Source organism: Chaetura pelagica, unplaced genomic scaffold (genome assembly GCF_000747805.2).
Source record: "Chaetura pelagica isolate M959 unplaced genomic scaffold, ChaPel_1.0 scaffold401, whole genome shotgun sequence".
In the NCBI taxonomy this organism is placed as follows: Eukaryota; Metazoa; Chordata; class Aves; order Apodiformes; family Apodidae; genus Chaetura; species Chaetura pelagica.
The window spans coordinates 2,343,917-2,362,160 of record NW_009952259.1 but is presented as its reverse complement, the minus strand read 5'-3'; the positions used below and the strand labels follow the sequence as shown (position 1 = coordinate 2,362,160).

Sequence of the window (18,244 nt, the reverse complement as noted above, 5' to 3'; positions counted from 1 at the left end):
GGGAAAGAGCTTCCCCTGCACCTTGCTGATGGTGGTGCAAGGGACTACCCAGCCTCTTGTGCATCCAAGGCAGGGAGGAGAACTTCCCGTGGCCCTTGTAGACTGAAGTTCCAGGGGATGATGAAGCCCATGGCATGGTTCGATAGGACATCTCTTTCAAGGGTTAGGAGGTATCTAAGTATGCCTCTCTGAAAGAACAGGTAGGAGAGAGTGCACAGGTGTCTTTAGCTGTCTCCACAGCCTGAGTATTATGTTTATTTTAACAGCTTGGTGTGCAGAAGAAGAAATTCATGCCTTACAACCACCAGCACAAGTACTTCTTCATCAGTGAGTAGCCTTACCCTGTTGCAGTGGTGTGGACAACATTCACTCCTCCCCTTCCTTTTCCAGCCTATCTCCCTGGATTGAAAGGGCACAGTTAATGTCTCTGCAATCTTATTTCTCCACTCTAGTTGGTCCCCCAGCTCTGGTGCCTCTTTACTTCCAGTGGTACATATTCTACTTTGTGGTGCAGAGGAAACAGTGGGTGGTGAGTCAGCTCCACTTTGCCAGGGGGGACTTTTCCTTCTTTTTCAGTGCAAAAAATCAGGAGCTCTGAGCTGTGTGTCTCTGTGGCAAGGGGGGTGGGTTCATAATCTGGCAAATAATGCCTGATGTTCTGCCTTGATCCAAAGTGTGTGAATGTCTGGAAGCATTCCTTTTTCTTCAGAGCTGCTTTTCATACAGAATTTGTCCTTCAGGTAGCACGAGAGTCTGATTTTAGGTAGAAGTGGTTATTCTGGACACTTCTTATTTTGGTTTTCCCAAACCAATACAATAAAAACTTAAGAGGCACAGGAAAAAGGGAAAAGAAGCAGAAATCAGAGGGGTTTGGAGGAGAATTCAGTGCACCTCCACTTTGCAAAATGATGTCTGAAAAATCAAGAAGCTTTCAGGCAGCCTTAACCTGGGTGCTCACAAGTCAGTGTGAAGTGGAATACGGGATGTGGACTTCCAGAGTTGTTAGGAAGATTTAAGGGGAAAATCTAGGACCTTGAGAAATAACATGGTTTCTAGAGAGTTTGGGGAAAAAAAATGCAAAAGGAAGATGGGTGTTTTCTGAGATGTGGAGGTTAGAGACATCTTGGCTGTTTTCTTCTTGCCTGGGAGATGGGACAGTCAGGAGAAAATTAACATAAGGGAAAGAAGGGATTGCAAGAAATGTGAAGAGGAACAAAAACGGGGATGGAGGTAAACCAGAGCTCTTCATTCTTTTCAGTGGCCAGGTTTTTTGGCTTTCTCCCTGCTTTCTTTTTCTTTAGATCCAGAGGAAAACATGATGCTTTAGAGCATGTCCTCTCTAGTGTTAGCCCTGGGCTGGGCTCCTAAGTCCAGAGTAATTCCCAAGCACAGGAGCATCTGGGAAGTGGCTGTGCATCACATTGCTTTGTGATGGAGCCAGGGAGGAAAAAAATCTATCAGTAGAAAAAATTCTGGGAGGTTTTAAGGGAAGTGCCACGGAGAGTGGATGGTAAATTCAGAAGCCAGTAATTCTTCATCTTAATGATGTTGTATCTGTTCCCTGTGCTGCAGGACCTGGCCTGGATGCTGACCTTCTACATCCGATTCTTTCTCACCTACTTGCCCTTGCTGGGGGTGAAGGGCATCCTGGGGCTTCATCTGTTAGTCAGGTATCATTCAGCTCCTGATTTTCTCCATCTGTCAGTCCTTTGTGTCAGCTTTTCCATCCTCCTGGTTATCTTCCTCATCATCCTGCTCTTCTGTCTCAGCAGGGCAGGTGGTTGTCTGTCAGGTGCTTGTCTTTAGAAGGTGTGTGTAGATCTGATCTGCTGATCAGGTGTTTGGGGTTCATTTTGTCAAGGAAGGACTGGGGGATGTGTGTGTGTGTCCAAGTGTTTTGTACTGACTTGTGATGGCACAGGTGTGAGATCAGTGATGGTTTTTTGTGTCTGTCTGCACAGGTTTATAGAGAGTAACTGGTTTGTCTGGGTTACACAAATGAATCACATCCCGATGCACATTGATTATGATAAGAATGTGGACTGGTTCTCTACCCAGGTAAGACATTTCTACAGACCTTTGAAGTGACAGATCTGGGTACATGTTGCCCAAGAGAGCTGATCGCAGAGGTGATGGGAAATGAGAGAGGAGAACATAAGCAGCTTGTCCTGACTGTGTGATGTGATTAGTGCAAGGAAAGAAGGTGCAGAGGTGGGATGGAGGCTGCACACACTGAGCACAGATGCCTCAAGAAAAACAACAAGAAGGGCTGCAGTGCTCTTCAGAAGAAGAGGTTTCTGTGCATGAAGGATGCAGACCTCTCAAGTGCCCTGTCTTATTTGGTCCCTAACAATCTTGTATCACAGCATGGCCATCTTGTGTTGAGCTCTTGGGGTTACTGTATTTGCTCAGAAGGCACGTGGTGATAAGGAACTTGCACCTGCTTACTGTTGTGTTTGACACATGTCAGAGAAAGGACATTCCTAAAACAACACTTAAATGTTTCTGCTCTTTCTCTCAGCTCCAGGCAACCTGCAATGTTCATCAGTCCCTGTTCAATGACTGGTTTAGTGGGCATCTGAACTTCCAAATCGAGCACCAGTGAGTTGAAGCATGGGGTCAGGGATGTGAGGGGAGTTTAAGGAGTGCTGGTTACACTAGGTCTGAAGAGCCTACAAGGTCCTTCCCTGTCTTACAAGTTGGTACAAGAATAAAATACAATGTAAATATCATGCTCTTTCTCTGGGGATGGAATGGGAACTCTGAGAAGCTTTTTGGAGCCTGGGGGTGAGCACCAACATTACTTCAGAGCTGAGTAGCAAGGCACAGGAGTGAGAATTACCAGCCTCCTGGCTGGTACCAATGCTGACTGAAGGGACACGGGAGGGACCACTCCAGAGCACTGATGGCCACGGGCACAAGGGGAGCTTGAGGCACTCCCAGGCTTGGGCCCAGAGGAGGGTCAGGAATCCTCTGGGGTGATGCTGAATGCCATTGAGTCACCACTTTGCTTTCCCACAGCCTCTTCCCCACGATGCCAAGGCACAACTACTGGAAGGTGGCTCCTCTGGTGAAGTCCCTGTGTGCCAAACACGGCATCGAGTACCAGTGCAAGCCTCTGCTCACAGCTTTTGCAGACATTGTACAGTAAGTGTCAGCCCTAGGTAAAGGGTTTTCCAGAATTCTGGAGTGAACAAGGGATGTGGGAAAGGGGAGAGGCAGCCAGCCTGGCTCACAGACGTTCTGTGGAGAGCTGTACGTGGCACAGATGATTGTGAAAGGGGTTGGAAAACTGTTCAGCCGTGGTGCTGGTTTCAGGAGCATCAGGCAGAAGGTGGCAGTAGGAGAAACCCAATGGGGAGCTCTCTTCTTCAGCTCTGAGGAGTCAGAGGCCCATAGGATGCCAGGTCTGGTGCCCCTGTCTCTGACAGTGCTCCAGAAAAAGAAATGTTTTCACAAAGAGCTTGAACTGTCACTCATTCTTTCTTTTTTCTTCCTTTTTTCCCTTCCTTGCCCCCAGACATTTCTTACTCCGTTAAAAAGTCAGGTGGCTCCCTTTCCCACACCTGCTCCTTTTGTTCTCCTTCTAATTGAGTTGTTTCCTTTGCCCTTCCAGCCTTTGTCTAACCACCCCAGTGGTTCTTCATCTTTCCCAGGAGCTGTAGTCTGTATTGCCTTGCCTCTCAAAATCTCTGAGCAAGCTGATGTAGTTGAAGATGACCCTGCTCATTGCAAGGGGGTTGAGCTAAAGGGCCTTTAAAAGTCCCTTCCAACCAACCCATTCCATGATTCTCTGGTCTCTTTTGCTTAATCTGTAGATGGGAATTCCTCCCACAAGGCTCTGATCTGTATTTCACCCCCTTGTTTCTAAGGAAAAAATGTGGTTCTCTCTTGGCAGCTCGTTGAAAGACTCAGGGGAGCTCTGGCTTGATGCTTATCTGCATAAATAAGAAGCAGTGGATCCTTCCAGAGGAATTCCCCACCCTTGTTGCCTCCTGTGGTGATCACCAGGAAGATACTGCAGAGAGGACAGAGAGCTGGCTAAGCCAGAGGTGGGGAGGTGGCACCACTTAATTCCACTGATGAAAGTGATTAATATGATTATTATTATTTTTTTTAAAAGCTGTGTTCTTAATTCTTCTTGTGCTTCTTTCATTCCTCTTCTCTGGTGCTGAGTTATGGAGGAAAGCTGAATGGAGGAGGTTAAGTTCCACCAAGCAGGAGGAAGCACTGGGACCAGGAGCAGGTTCCTTTCTGTCTGCTGGTAATCAATTGCTGAGTATGCAGGAGGGAAATCTCTTCTCTGACATAGATCTTGGTGAGGTGGCTCTCATGGATGTGGCAAGAAAGTTGGGACACCACAAAGAACATTGAATTGGGGAAGCAAGAAGGAGTTGTGTGGGTGCAGTATTTTCAAACACCTGTATGTCAATAACAATGACAACAGAAGTGTCCAAACCAAGGGACAATGGGGAGCACCTGAGAGCCCAAAGCAGTTTGTATGTAGGTGGGTGAGATGGAGGAGGTGCAGGCAGCAGGTCTGTAAGAAAAAGATCTGATTAGATCTTAGGGAAGTGCAGCTTATTCTCCAGGTATGTAGGTGTGAGAGCTCAGCATGCCAGATTCTGGGAATGCTGCCCTCCACATCTCTTCTGTGGTGAAGGCCTCTGGGCTGTATGCCCATTGGGGATCTCCCATGGGGTCTCTGCAAGTGGTTTCCATAGTGCCATACTTCTGAGTGTCATTGGACCCAGTCCTGGAAGTCAGAAGAGATGGAAAAGTGGCACATCCATAGTGGGGATCCTTCCAAGGGTGACTGAGGAAGCAAAAGGGTAGTTGGTCTGTGGTCACCTGAAGCTTCACTCTTTTTTGAGTGATCAGTTAAGTGGAGAGAACTCATGACTTTGACCCATGGAGCCCTGGTCATTTTCTACTGGGTGATGTTCCTCCAAAACACACCTCAGGAGGACACATGCTGGATTTCTTGGAATGTGCACTAGCCTTACTGCATTTCCTGTGTCTTTTCAATTACTACCCCAATATTACAGATGCCAAATCAAGATGTAGCACTAATGAAGACAGCTCCATCACCCTGTCACCTCAGTGGCAGGTGGCTTACATGTCTCCAGAAGGGATGGGTTGATTTTTGAGGAACAAATGGTGCTTTTTTCTAATTAATACCCAAAAGGAGGATGGTTTGTGAGGGAATGGAAGAAATACATCTTCCTAGGCCAAGAGTGTTCTTAAGCACAGAATAAAATTGTAGTGGAAATAATAAAATAATCATTAAATCATTGGTAACTGTTGATAAAGACCATAAAGGAAATGGGCCTTAGTTACTCTCTTACCTTGTTTTTTCCTGCTCCATTTCTGTCCCCTTTTATTATTAGAACTGTTGATGGAGGGAAGTCTAATAATAAAATTCCTTATCTTACCAATTATTGCTGTCACCAGAGTAAAATATGTCTGCTCAGGAGTCTGAAAGGTGGAACAGATGCCTGTCCACAGCTGCAGAGAGATCTGACTCAGCATTTGTAATTTGGAGGAAGGAAATCAGCTTGTGTGAGTAGAAACAACTAAACCTAAACAAGTCTCACCAAAATAAAACCCTCCAGCAGTTCTTCCTCCAGAATGAGGAGGAAAGGGAAAACTGAACTACCCCTGACTTCTGGGAGTTGCATGGCTTTCTCTGGAGCAAGGGATGGGTGTTTTATGGAGTCAAGAGTAGCTCTGTAAGGAATTGCATTCAACGTGGTATCAGCTTGCAGGTGAAACTTCATTGGCACTGCCAAGAGTTGCCTCTGACCTTGGAGTGTTGATCCTAGCCACAAAGAGAGCCAGTCAGCAGGAGCTTCAATCCCCCAGAATAGGCTCTTTGTACATAAGGAAAAAGCAGGAAAAGTGGGGAGCTGCCTAAGCTAGGCAAGAGAAAACCCTGAAGACAAGGAAGTCTTCAAAAGAGGCCTCCCATCTCCCCCACTCAAGCTCCACAACTGTCCATGGGATAAAACCACCCAGACTGTCCAGGTAGCAATAATCCATCTCACATTCCAGCCATAATTGTCAGGTTGGAGAATAAAATTTGCTTCTCTTTCTGTGGCCCCATGAAGTTTGAATCTGGACATGCAAGTAGGGTGGTTGAAGAGGCAAGGAAGGTCTGCCCCTTTTGTCAGGACCAGCTTTCAGTCATCCCTGACAAAAAAGGGAAGCCCAAGATGCTCCAGTTGTTGGATACTGGTGCTCTAGTCATGAAGAAGCTATAAAAATGCAAATACTTCCAACACGTTTTGAAGGAAAACAGCTGGACTGCAGCTCAGCTCCTGAGGCTTTGAAAGTGCTTCCTGGGTGGACTGTGGCAAAGGAGGTAAGGAAATGCTGCTTGTAGGTCAAGTGGGCCATAAGGGTTCAGCAATGTTGAACTTGGTGTTGCCCAGCAAGTGAGGTAAGGAAATGCTGCTTGTAGGTCAAGTGGACCATAAGGGTTCAGGCTTTTCTTTTTGAATGTCCAGAGTTGGAAAGTTAATTATCTGGATGTTTAATTTTGAAAATGGGTAAAAACTTAAGGGCTAGGATGATCTTTTGAAGAGAATAGTGTGTCCAAGTTCCATCTTGGTGCCTAAGATTTTTGTGAGACTCTTGTGTTTTCCACAGTAAGGAGGAAACATCCACAAGAAAATGAAGCAGTTGCCTGATTAACCACGAAAAATAACATGATGAACTGATTGACAGTCCTAAGGGGTAAGACCAAAAGGAGACCTGAATCAACAGAAGCAGATCTGTGTGTGTTGAGTTTGCTGGAAATTCTCCAGGTGTGTGAGAGCTCAGGAAGAGGAATAAGCTGTGTGACAACTTCAGTTTCTGTCATTGTTCAGAGTCCACAGGGGCAGATCACTCTTGAGGCTTTTCATGCCACAATTTTACAATAATATTCAAATACAAGTCCAAGACCTCTTTCAGGTTCTCTGAACTTTGGTTCTGTCCTAGCTCAAATCAGGCCCATTGGGATAGACCTTCCTGGGACACCACCAGCTGCCCCAAATTTGCCATTCAGTGTAAGCCCTTGAGCTCAACAGTCAAAACACAGAGCCTGAACCTTGTGGAACAGCCACAGGATGGCAGTCAGGCAGCAAGAGGGAAGGACATCCAGCCTCTGGGAACTGCAGCACCAGTGTTTGAAGGCTCCAGTCTTGCTGTTTGTCCTACTTTTCACTTAAAGGAAGTAAATACGAAATTAATGCACAGCTCAAAGCAGTTTTTGGCTGATGTGAGAATGGAACTGTTAAAGCTCAAAGCTTTAGGTCCTCATCTCACCCTCTGGAGCAGGTAAGACTGTGTTAAAACAACCTTTGTGTGTCAGCAGAAGTGGCTTCTGGGGCCTTTTGGGTCTTCATTTTAGTTCAGCCTAAAGACTAGGAAGTGAAAGGTGTGTTAAACACCAAGTGCACGTTTAATTAGACATAAAAGTTAATTCTCTCTGAAGGGCTCTCCAGTGGATCCATGAGGTAGGGGAGAGTAATTAATCATCAGCTCTTGGTAATTGCTCCGATTTGTTCAAATCTGTTGTGTTCATGTATCCTGGACTTAAATGCTCTTTTTCAGCCACAGCTGTGGCAGGTTAAGCAATGAGATATTTAAAATATATGGTCTAAGGAGGGAATTTAATGAATAGGATAATTGGTTTTTAAAAAACCAAACTGTAGCAAAGCTTGTTTAGGAGTGAAGACAGAGGGTTTATACCCAAGGTGAAGCCTGGTAGACTTCAGCCTCTCCCATGGGATTTAGATGTTGGGAAAGATTGCAGCCCCCAAAGATACTCAAAGGAGAACAAGTTCATCAGGCCTTTGTGGGGGGGTCTTAGAAGCTGCAGCCTGAGATTCCTAAGGCTTTGAAAATTACCCAGTGAAGTGGAGTTTCATTGGACAAAGAGGTGGCTCCAGCCCAGAATAAATTACTTTGTTTACAAATCAGGGAGGAACATTTTCAGCCAAAAAAAAAGCAGCTGGAATGATAAAAATGTTTGAGTGGTGTTAAAGCAGAGAAGGGTAGTGGGGCAACTGGGAGAGGAAAATGTTGTCGTTTTCCCCTTCCCAACACCCACTCGTTTTGACTTGTTAATGGAAGGAATGATCTGACTTTGCAATCCGTGTCCAACCCATATTTCCATTCTCTTGAATTCCTGAAGAGGTGGAATGTGGTGTTTATGGAAATGTCTCCACCTTTAGGAGCACAGTCCCTACAGGGTAGATCATGGATGCTGAGCTGAGCTGCTCGGAAGCAGGATGATTTGTTGCTTCCCAGGGTGGGTTCTTTTACAAGGTATGTAAAAAGATTTCTTAACAGGTCAGGTGGAGAAGACATGTATTAATGCAACACTTCTCATGGGTGGGGAAAGAAAGAGGATTGTGTTACACCTGGGGAGAGTTTGCTGGCATGAACATGGTTTCTGTGCGATTTCCATCTGCTGCAGAGGCTGGTTATTAATTGTTCAGACAATGGTGAGGAATTTCTACAAAGAAGGTTTTGAAACAGCAATAAAAGCTAATGCAGCAGACAGTGTCTAGATGAAAGGCTGGTTCTGATGGTGTCCTTCAGGCAAAGTGGTTTGCTCCTGTGAGAAGCAGGAGTTCTGTAGGGTTGGAGGGTGTAGTGACACAATGCTTATTTTCAGGAAAATGAGCTTAAAATACACCTCAATAAATAAAATATCATCTAACAGGGCAGTTTTGGTCACTGGCAGGCTTGTCTAAGGTAAAAAGCCTGTAGGACATCAAGTTTACATGTGTTGGGCTCTTCCAGTAGGTGTTCTACAAATACTGTGGAGACATGGTCAGTTGTGAAAATTGCCCTTCCCATTTGGTTGCTGGAGGCTCCATTTCACAGGGTCTGCAACACAAAGGCAGCAAATGGGTAATGATGCTTCCCAGGCAGGGGCCAAGTCTTTCAGGTCTTGTTGAAGTGGCAAAACTGGACAATGTGTCTCCTGCTAAATGCAAGATGACAGTTGATCCCCAGAGGCAAAGGAAGGTGAAGTAGGATCACTAACGTAGAATGTTGGGCCATTTCCAAAAGTCTGACTGATCCAGAGCAGTCTTCCCTGCCTTTGGTCACAAGAACTAGCCTGGCTTTTGGATTTTTGCAGCTAATCATTTGGGCTCTTGCCAGGTTGGTGATTTTTTTGATATGTTTCTTTTTGGAGGGGCAGTCCTGGGTGGCTACAAAGAGCACATGGGCACTTCGGTCAAATAGATTCCTTCACTGAGTCGTTCAGTCCAAGAAACAAAGTCTCTGCATCCTCTGAGCCATGGCCACCATGTCTTGAAGGATATTTATTGCTGTTAATGCATGAAAAGGAGGTGAAATGTGTATGTCATTGAAAACAGAAGGAAGAGTGCTTCATGCAGCTCTAGTTGGTTTTAAGTAGGTTTGTAACCTGCCTGGTGCTCAAAACCCTACTTGGCAGCCCAGCATGTGGGCAGAATCCCATCACCTGATGTTTCTCCTCTAAAAACAGGAGGCCCTTAGCAAAGTATTTTTTGTGATGCTCCTTTCATTTTGGAACCCCTTTCTGGGTCTGCTGGAGGCCAAATTTCTTACTATTTCTCACCCACTGCCAAGCCTGCCCTATTTTCCATCTCTTCCTTCCCCCTTCTACTGAGGTTTTGGAGAATGGAGGTGGAATCACATAAGGCTAGTTAGCAGCTTCATGCAAACTAAAAAAAAAACAAGCTGTTCCATGCTTAGGATTAATCTCTTCAAAGCTATAACTGTCCAAAAAATGAAGCTTTTTGATTCCCTCCACAGCCACTGGAGGTGAAGGGAGATGTTCCAGATGTTCTTTGAATTAAAAACCTAAGAGAAAGACAGGGAATTGCCTCTGGAGGTGCTCACTGCTCTTCAGGCTCTCTAGGAAGAACATAACCAGCTAGTTCAGATTAGCTGCCTCATTGTGTTAAACTGCTATGGTTAGGTGACCATTACTGCCAGAACTCAGTTCTGTGGGAAGGACTTGGGCTTCACTGACGACGTTTCTTGGTGTATGAAGAGATGTTGCTACAGCTGCAGAAGGTGATCTCTGGACAGCCCAATATGTCCTTGTCCCGAGCCGATGCCAGGGGGGCTACCAGCAGTCAGGATGCTTCTGTGACTCCCCCACACCCCAATTTGGAGGGTGTTTGGAAGGAGACCAAGGGGTCACACATGGTGTTCAGCTTCCCAGAGGAACAGCCACTGCAGGAGCATATTTTAGTACCACCCCAACCACGCTCACAAGTTGTTACTGAGACCAATGTTCAGTTGACAAATTAACTGGTTTAATTAAGGGTGAACACAAACTGAGGGACCAAGGTTCAGGAGAGGTAGGCCAAGGATATGTCAGGAAAATAATTCCAAAAAGTATTGTGGTCTTACTAAATGTGCACTCTGAGGGAGAGGTGTGGAATCAGTGGAGTAAAAGGGGAGGAGCTGAGCCCTGCAGGAAAGTTAGAGAGTGTGTCTGTGTCTGTGTGTTTACCCTTCCATAGCGTGTGGCACCTGGGATCACAGAATCAATCTGAGGGGTTGGAAGGGACCTGGAAAGATCATCCAGTCCAACCCTCCTGTCAGAGCAGGATCACTCAGAGCACATCACACAGGATCCAGGCAGATTTTAATGTTTCCAGCCAAGGAGACTCCACAACCTCTCTGGGCAGCCTGTTCCGGGGCTCTGTCACTCTCACAGGAAAGAAGTTCTTCCTGATATTCACATGGAAGCTCCTCTGTACCAGTTTGCACCCATTGCCCCTTGTCCTATCACTAGACATCACATGGAGGTAAAAATTAGGGAAGTTCCTTATTGTGGAAGACTGAAATTGTCAGAGCTCCCTGAGGCCAATAAAAGAAAAAATCATAAAATGAGACATTTTATAGCAAACTGCTTCAATCTGTCAGTGAGAAAGAAATAGTCAGTGGCTGAAATGTGAATCAAGTCTAGTTGAAGCTACACAGAAGTTGCAAATTGATAGAACAGAGGTTAACTAGCCCACTGTTCAAGAGCAGATAGATTGTCCACTAAAGGAAATATCAAAATTAATGACTAACTTGATTTTCTAGAAAATCATTAAACTGTAGCTGTTTGCTTTCACTCAGAAAGTGGTCAGGGCCCCATCTTATGGCCTGTATTACCACAATTAAGTCACCTCCTACACAAGAGACCTTTTGGGATGAATGTGGCTGCTTCTAAAGCAACCATTTAGATACCCAGCCAGAGAGAATGAGAACTTCTGGCAAGAGAGGATGCAAACGCCCTAACAAGTGAGTCTCAGATCCTTTCCAGCACCATGTCACAATCAGGTCTGAGGAAAATAATAAGATGAAGTAAAAAATACTCCATGTTGCCCAAGAAAAAGAAAAAGCAAATTAAGATGCTGACAGTGAGCTCAGATTATGTCTTGGTCATGTTGAGGTTCTCTTTATTTTATCCCCTCTTCTCTCCTCTCATCCAAGAGGAGGATCAGAAGCTTCCGACTTCATTTGAAACTAGGAAGTTACAAATGTTTGTGGCTTGAGCAAATATTCCAAAGTTACCAAAAGAGGGGAAAGAAAAAGGGGAAAAGTCCTGCTGGAATCTGCTTCAGATTGCAGAACAGACATTCTGAGTAGCTGGTTTGTGTTTATGGTCCATGTCTTGTAGATAACTTCTAACTTTTGCAGAAGAGCAGCTTTTCAACAACGTTGCTCTAACAGCAACAGTCACCACCCACAGCTGCTGTGAGGCAGGACATGTCAAGGCAGGGATGGACTAAGATTCCAAAACTTTGTATCATCAGATGCAAGACTGGAGGCAAAATGTGGATTTTTTAATTATTTTTTTTTCCTGAAAATAAAAAAAGGGAGAGAATTTGCAAAAGTGCCCAAGTCACATCAGAGCAACAGGACTCACCAGGAGTCTCTTCTGTCTTAGTTTGTTCCATTTCTTTGTGCTGGGGTAACTGGAGCTGAGGTGGAGTCCAGCCTGTTGTACCTGTCAGTGGGGAACTTGTCAGGGAGAACCAAGGTGATGTCTGGCCCAGGAGCAGAATTCCTCCTGTAGAACAGGAGCAAAGCAAGGTTGCCTTGGCAATGCTTCAGTCCTCAGAGGCTCTCTTAGGGGGCTCAAATCCTTACTTAAGCTTTTGAACCATGAGGAAGATTCATGCTGGCTCAGAACATTTGCTGTAGAATTAACTATACTGGGGCCTGACCATGCTGGACCTCTGCCCTTCCAGGTGCTGTGGAATATCTAGAAATGGGTCCAGAACTCATTCCAGTGGTCTTGGGACTAAAAGTGATGAGATAAAAGTACAATTAGGAGTTTGTGTGCACCAACATCAGAGCTACAAGCCCCAGCTTAGCTGTGCTGGGCTGGGGCCTGTGCTGCTTTTATTTAAGGGCAAAGTTTGAAAAATGGAGGAAATGGATCATTACAGCTAGAGTATGGAGCTCTGACTTGAGTATGGAGGAGCCTTGGGGTATAAAACCTTTATGAGACTTCCATCCCTGGCAAGGAGGGGAGAAGTCAACTCAGGAGAGCATTTTGGATCCTTTAGGACCTATCTCTGAGGCAGATGGGGGATGCAAAGAAGAGGGAGAGGGTCATGGAAGTGCAAGTAGGAACTGCTAAAGTGTCAAAGAAAACAAAGCTTTGCAGAAGAAATGAAAGCAAGTATCTGATCCATATAAATGAAAACCATGACTGGCCTCCTTGAGGAGAGGGTGGGATGTAGAAGTTCAAGGTTGGCACACGACTCTAAGTCAAAATGGATTTGTTTTCCTGCTGTGAATAGACACGTGAGATGTGTCTGAGGAAGGACATGGCAGGAGACAGATGGTGAGGGCCAGAGAATAGATTTATGGTCAACTGCTGCAGGAGGCAAGTTGTTGCAGGATCCCTGCTTCAGAAGTTGGAGGGTGGCCCAAGACCCACAGGAAGGATAGGAGGAGGGTTTTCTGTGTGTAGGCTGTGGCACCACTGAGGGTGTTATAATCCCTACTTATGCCATGTTCCTAATTGGTGTTGCACAAGCCACATATGAAAAAAAAAACAACTAACCAAACACCTTTCATGCATGGTCACCTTTTGTAGAGTTGTTCTTCTGTGTTTGCACAATTTCAGATAGCTGGAGCATTCTGAGATAGGTCTGGGACCAGTGGGTGCTCTGCACTGGACATGAAAATGCTATAAAAATACTGACTAATCTGAAAAAAAACAACCCCAAATATATGAGAGGAGGAAAAGCAAAATGGGATTGTGTTCCTTCAGTAGCTGAAGCTTGAATCAGTCTGTGTTCTACTTCTTCTTTGTGAAAACACACCATGCTGCCCCTGTGCTGGAGAGAGGGGCTTGGGAATTTAGAATTGACAAGTTTAGATCAGTTGAATTTAGATCTTAAAGCCATGGAAGAGCCCCTGGAACTTCTGTGAAACTGGAGGATGGGAAGGGTGGATTTCTTAGGAGCTGCAGGTTAAATGAGTTACACAAAATGGGAATATTAAGCACCTGAGGAGTGTTGAAGAGATGAATATTGAGCCTCTTTAAAAAGGATTTGGGTGTGGATTTGCAGATGGTGTGTGTGTGTGTGAGACGGTGGAATCAGAACTGCAGAAGCAAATTGTTTCACAGCTTCATTGGGCAGCCTTGCAGCACCTTCTGTGCTGGGGTTCCAGGAACTTACCCAGAAGATACAACAAAATGTATAAAATACAGCTCAGTGCAACTTATTGTTCCATGAGGAGCTTTAGAGGAGAATGTTCTCAGTGCTTTTTATACAATTTTACACCCCATGATAATGAAGATGGAGAATTCTGAGCACAGAATCATAGAATGCTTGAGGTTGGAAGGGACCGTAAAGATCATCAGGTTTCATCCTCCCTGCTGTGAGCAGCATCATTCTTGGTTGTTTTATTATTTACTCATAAAAATGTAACCCAAAGCTAGGAGTGAAAGCAGAGTGTGCCCCCATCCAAGGGGGAATATTTCACAGGAGTGATTTTTTTCCTCTTGCAAAAAATATCAAGATTGGTTTCACAAGTGAAAAAAATAAAACCCCATGGATTAAAGAATGAAACAAAGTTAAGCAATACTTGGAATATCTGAGCCACCTAAACCCCTCAGGGCAATGAAGAGAAGAGGTTCTTCATTGCAAACTGGACTCTCTGCCTTGCAGAAAACCCATTAGTTTGGCTTTTGGTGTCTCTTGCCATTTCAGGACTTCCCAGTCCTGAAAAAGGAGCCCCACCTGAGGTACAGGTGGTGTCTCATTAATTCAGAATATACCAAAAAAAAGGAAAACCTGGTCCTTTTGTCCTCCTGACTGACATGATGTCTTTTAATGTTGTTATCAAGCAAGCAATCACTAGATTTTATTTTTTATTTTTTCTTCAAAATGTTGTGGTCTGCAAAAGCTTTTGCTCTTGAAAAGCCTGAGGAGATGTTTTAAAGTGCAGCCTTCTCCTGAATTGTGGATTCCCCATTAAGTTTTGTGCTGGATAGAAAATCATTGTAATGATTTCAGTTTCCCTGTTGTGTTTTTGGCAAGAGACAGATCCCAGTCACAGAGGAAAGAGCCTCGAAGAACAACCCATGAAATCCATGCAGGGATGGGAGCAGCTCAGTTCCCTGCCAGAGCTCAGAGCATCACTGAGCCCACCACAAAGTCAGGGTGCTCTGGGTGGATTCAGACCAGGGCAGGGTAAGAGATCCAGGTCTGCACACACAGGTAAGTGCAGCTGAAGCTCTGTGCTGTTGACATCTAACCCTGCAGACATGTACAACCCATAATTGTCTGTCTTACACCTAAATTCTCTTTCTGGGTGAGACTCTGCAGCTCATAAAGTAGATGTTCTTCATCCAGTCTTGCCTGGGAGACTCACATGGTAGGTCTTACAGCACATAGGACAGGCCTTATGAAATATCTAGTTTTTGTAGAAAAGGTGGTTAAAAGAATCACAGGTGGCATCTGATATGACAAAATTACTAAGAACTTGGAGGATTTCTCTGGAACAAGATGCTTCAGTGTATCTTCACAGAATCACAGAGTCACTTAGATTGGAAAAAACCTTCAGGATCACTGAGTCCAACCATATCTTAGTACTGGCTTGTTTTTCTGAACCACTTGGTGCTGTGGCAACTTATCTTCAGTGGATTAAATGTAAACTTAATGCAACGAAACAGGAGACAGGCTGGGAGAGTTGGGGTGTTCAGCCTGGAGAAGAGAAGGCTCCAGGGAGACCTTAGAGCACCTTCCAGTGCCTGCAGGGGCTCCAGGAAAGCTGGGGAGGGACTTGGGACAAGGGCAGGGAGGGATGGGATGAGGGGGAACAGTTTTGAGCTGAAAAAAAGGAGATTTCTATTATATATTAGGAAGAAATTCTTGACTGTGAGGGTGGTGAGACCCTGGCCCAGGTTGCCCAGGGAAGCTGTGGCTGCCCCATCCCTGGCAGTGTTGAAGGGCAGGTTGGATGGAGCTTGGAGCAACCTGGGCTGGTGGGAGGTGTCCCAGCCCATGTGGGGGGTGGAAATGGATGATCCTTAAGGTCCCTTCCAACCCAAACCAGTCTGTGATTCTATGATTTTAACCTTTTCTGTGACACAGGCAAAAAATGTTGATGCCATAACTCCCAGCTCAGCAGTCCCATCCTGGCCTTCTGGACATCAGGGGAACTGAGTCAGGTTCCTGTGCAAAGGGACTCCTACTAGTCATACCAGCAGCTCTGCAGGATGGCTCTGGGCACATGTCCCAGCTCCCAGTCCATCCAACATGGGTTTGGGCAGGTGTGCTGGCACCTGTTGCAAAACACACAGGATGGTGCAAATTCACTTGAATTTCTCAATAGTTCCCCTGGGTGAGTGTGGCTGTGGCTTTCACCATCTACTTGGGCTTTGCCATGCAGCTTTGAAATGTGGTTGCTGGCCTGGATAATATTGGCAGGGAGAACTTCTGCTTTCAGGCTGGGAAAGGACATGTTTGAGACTCTTTAATATGGTGTAATATTGATGGGAATTACAGGACCCTGTGGATAGGATCTGATGGTAGATAAATTCAGCCATGAAGTATATTCTGCACACTGTTACTATGGAGGACAATGAGCTTAGAGTTGCCGAACTTCATTCATAGAATCATAGAATGGTTTGGGTTGGAAGGGACCTTCAAGATCATCCAGTTCCAACCCCCTGCATGGGCAGGGATACCTCCCACCAGACCAGGTTGCTCCAATCTCCATCCAACCTGCCCTTGGACACTTCCAGGGATGGGGCTTCCTCTAAGTAAAACCAGTGGTTTGGGGGATAGTGGCACCCACAGTGTCTGTTCCCAGAGAAACTCATTGTTACTGTGTGTACAGACAGACACATCCCATAGTTGTCCACTCCAGGATGGTCCTGCCTCTATATTCTCCAGTTCCTTGTGGAGCAGAATCTGACCCCACATTTTTATTAACTTCATTTCAAGTAGGTGCTACATTTAGGGGGGGTTGTAGTAGCTGATCTCCAGAGGTTCCTTCCAACCCCTCATGTTCTGTGATTCTGTGATTTACAAATCTGACAATAGGATCGTGGGAAGGTTTTTTGTTGGTTTCTTTGGGTTTAGTTTTGGGGTTTTTTTTGTACTTTCAGCCAACTATGGAGTAACTTGGAAATTTTGGGCATGTATATAAAGACATCACACATGTAGAAACGTGTAACATCTCTTATGCATATTTTATTGTCACCACCTCCAGAGTTGAACACAGTTTGTGTAAGACTCTACACATCATCCAGGCTAGAACATGAGCACATCCTGAGTGTGGACACTCAATTCCTGTTTAGAGCAAGATAAAGAATTACAAAATGCAATGTGACAGAAGAAAATATTCCTCTCTCTTTTTTTGGTTGTTGTTTGTTTTTAATCTCTGCCTTCTAATGAATGCAAATAGTTAGATTTCTCTTTTACCTGAGGTGGTTCAACCATTGCCGCATGTCAGGAACTTTGAAAGGGTTGTTGGGCTTGTCTGATGAATTTGCAAGATGCTACATGATTTAAAGAACTAGAATTGCACAATTTGCAATTCTGTGTGAGCCAGAAAGACTGCCCACTCTATGCAGGGCTGAGGGCAAGGCAGGTGACTTTGCTATGGGAGATGTTCCTACTCAACTGCTTTTGGGCCACTGTTAATTCACTGGGAACCACCAGGGAGACAAAAGCCAAGACTTCACATCTGTGAATGTTTGCAGCCTGTGCCTGCAGTCTGAGACATGCAGAGTGTGCTAAGAAAAAAAGAACTGTAAGCTGAGAAGCTTGAGCATCACTTCTAGCCCAAATCATCATGGAATCATAGAACCAGAGAAGGGTTTGAGTTGGAGGGGATCTTGAAGATCATTTAGTTCTAACTCCCTTGCATGGGCAGGGACACCTCCCACTAGATCAGGTTGCCCAGAGTCCCATTAACCTTATATAAATATCCCTATAGAAGTATCCCTATATAAATACCCCTGAACTCCATTCCATAGTGTCCTGAGGAGAAAGTCTTTGAAATGAAGTTGTTCTGTGGAACTGAAATGGCACCTTTCTCCTGATGCTGAGGCCTATCAGCTCATCTCTGCTTCAATCAGCTCTTGCCTGGGCTTGCTGCAATGCCATCATGCCACTCACCTCACCCTGCTGAGGCACTTTGACCAAGAACATCATTTGACTTTCTTGGCTTTCATTCCTTCCTGAGGTCTGAAGCTTCTGCTGACATATTTTTCAATCCTTCTCATCCCAAAACCCACTTTTCTTTGGATCATCTTATGGGAACTGTCTGTGAAACTTGCAGTCACAAGAGGCAGTGGAGACCCAGACCTTTGTTAGGTTTTCAGGCAGGGACTGGGCATTGGTGCAGACAATATTTATAGTTTTATATGTAATACATTTATAAATGTAAATGAAAAGTTTGGAATTTCACTCAGTTTTGCATTATAAAGAGATAATGAGAACAGACCACACCATTCCTGTCTAGAGCCTGGACCTTCCTCAGAAGCACCCAAGGCTAGAAATTTTGGATTAAATATATATACATATATATATATAAAAATTACAATATTAAGAGAATCTTGAATTCCCAAGGAAGGTAACATTTCATTTCTGTGGGTTTAGGTTTTTTTGGGTCTCCTGCAAAACTGCTGTGACTTCATAGGAAACATGGCATTGCCCTCTACTTATTTATTACTTCTGAGGACTCTCACCTCCTGACTGGGTAGCAGAGCCTCTCTGAA

The 18,244-nt window shown here is 45.0% G+C and overlaps 1 protein-coding gene across 1 annotated transcript in view; it reads left to right on the top strand.

The window, feature by feature from the left end:
- The window catches only part of FADS1 (fatty acid desaturase 1), a 9,742-nt gene extending 5,610 nt beyond the window's left edge, over positions 1-4,132 (top strand). The window contains exons 6-12 of the mRNA XM_010007454.1: positions 267-327; positions 453-529; positions 1,573-1,670; positions 1,962-2,058; positions 2,522-2,601; positions 3,022-3,147; positions 3,899-4,132. Coding sequence (XP_010005756.1) covers positions 267-327; positions 453-529; positions 1,573-1,670; positions 1,962-2,058; positions 2,522-2,601; positions 3,022-3,147; positions 3,899-3,950 — 591 coding nt within the window. The 3' untranslated portion in view covers positions 3,951-4,132. The remainder of the gene's footprint in view (positions 1-266; positions 328-452; positions 530-1,572; positions 1,671-1,961; positions 2,059-2,521; positions 2,602-3,021; positions 3,148-3,898) is intronic.
- Positions 4,133-18,244: the final 14,112 nt, after the last annotated feature.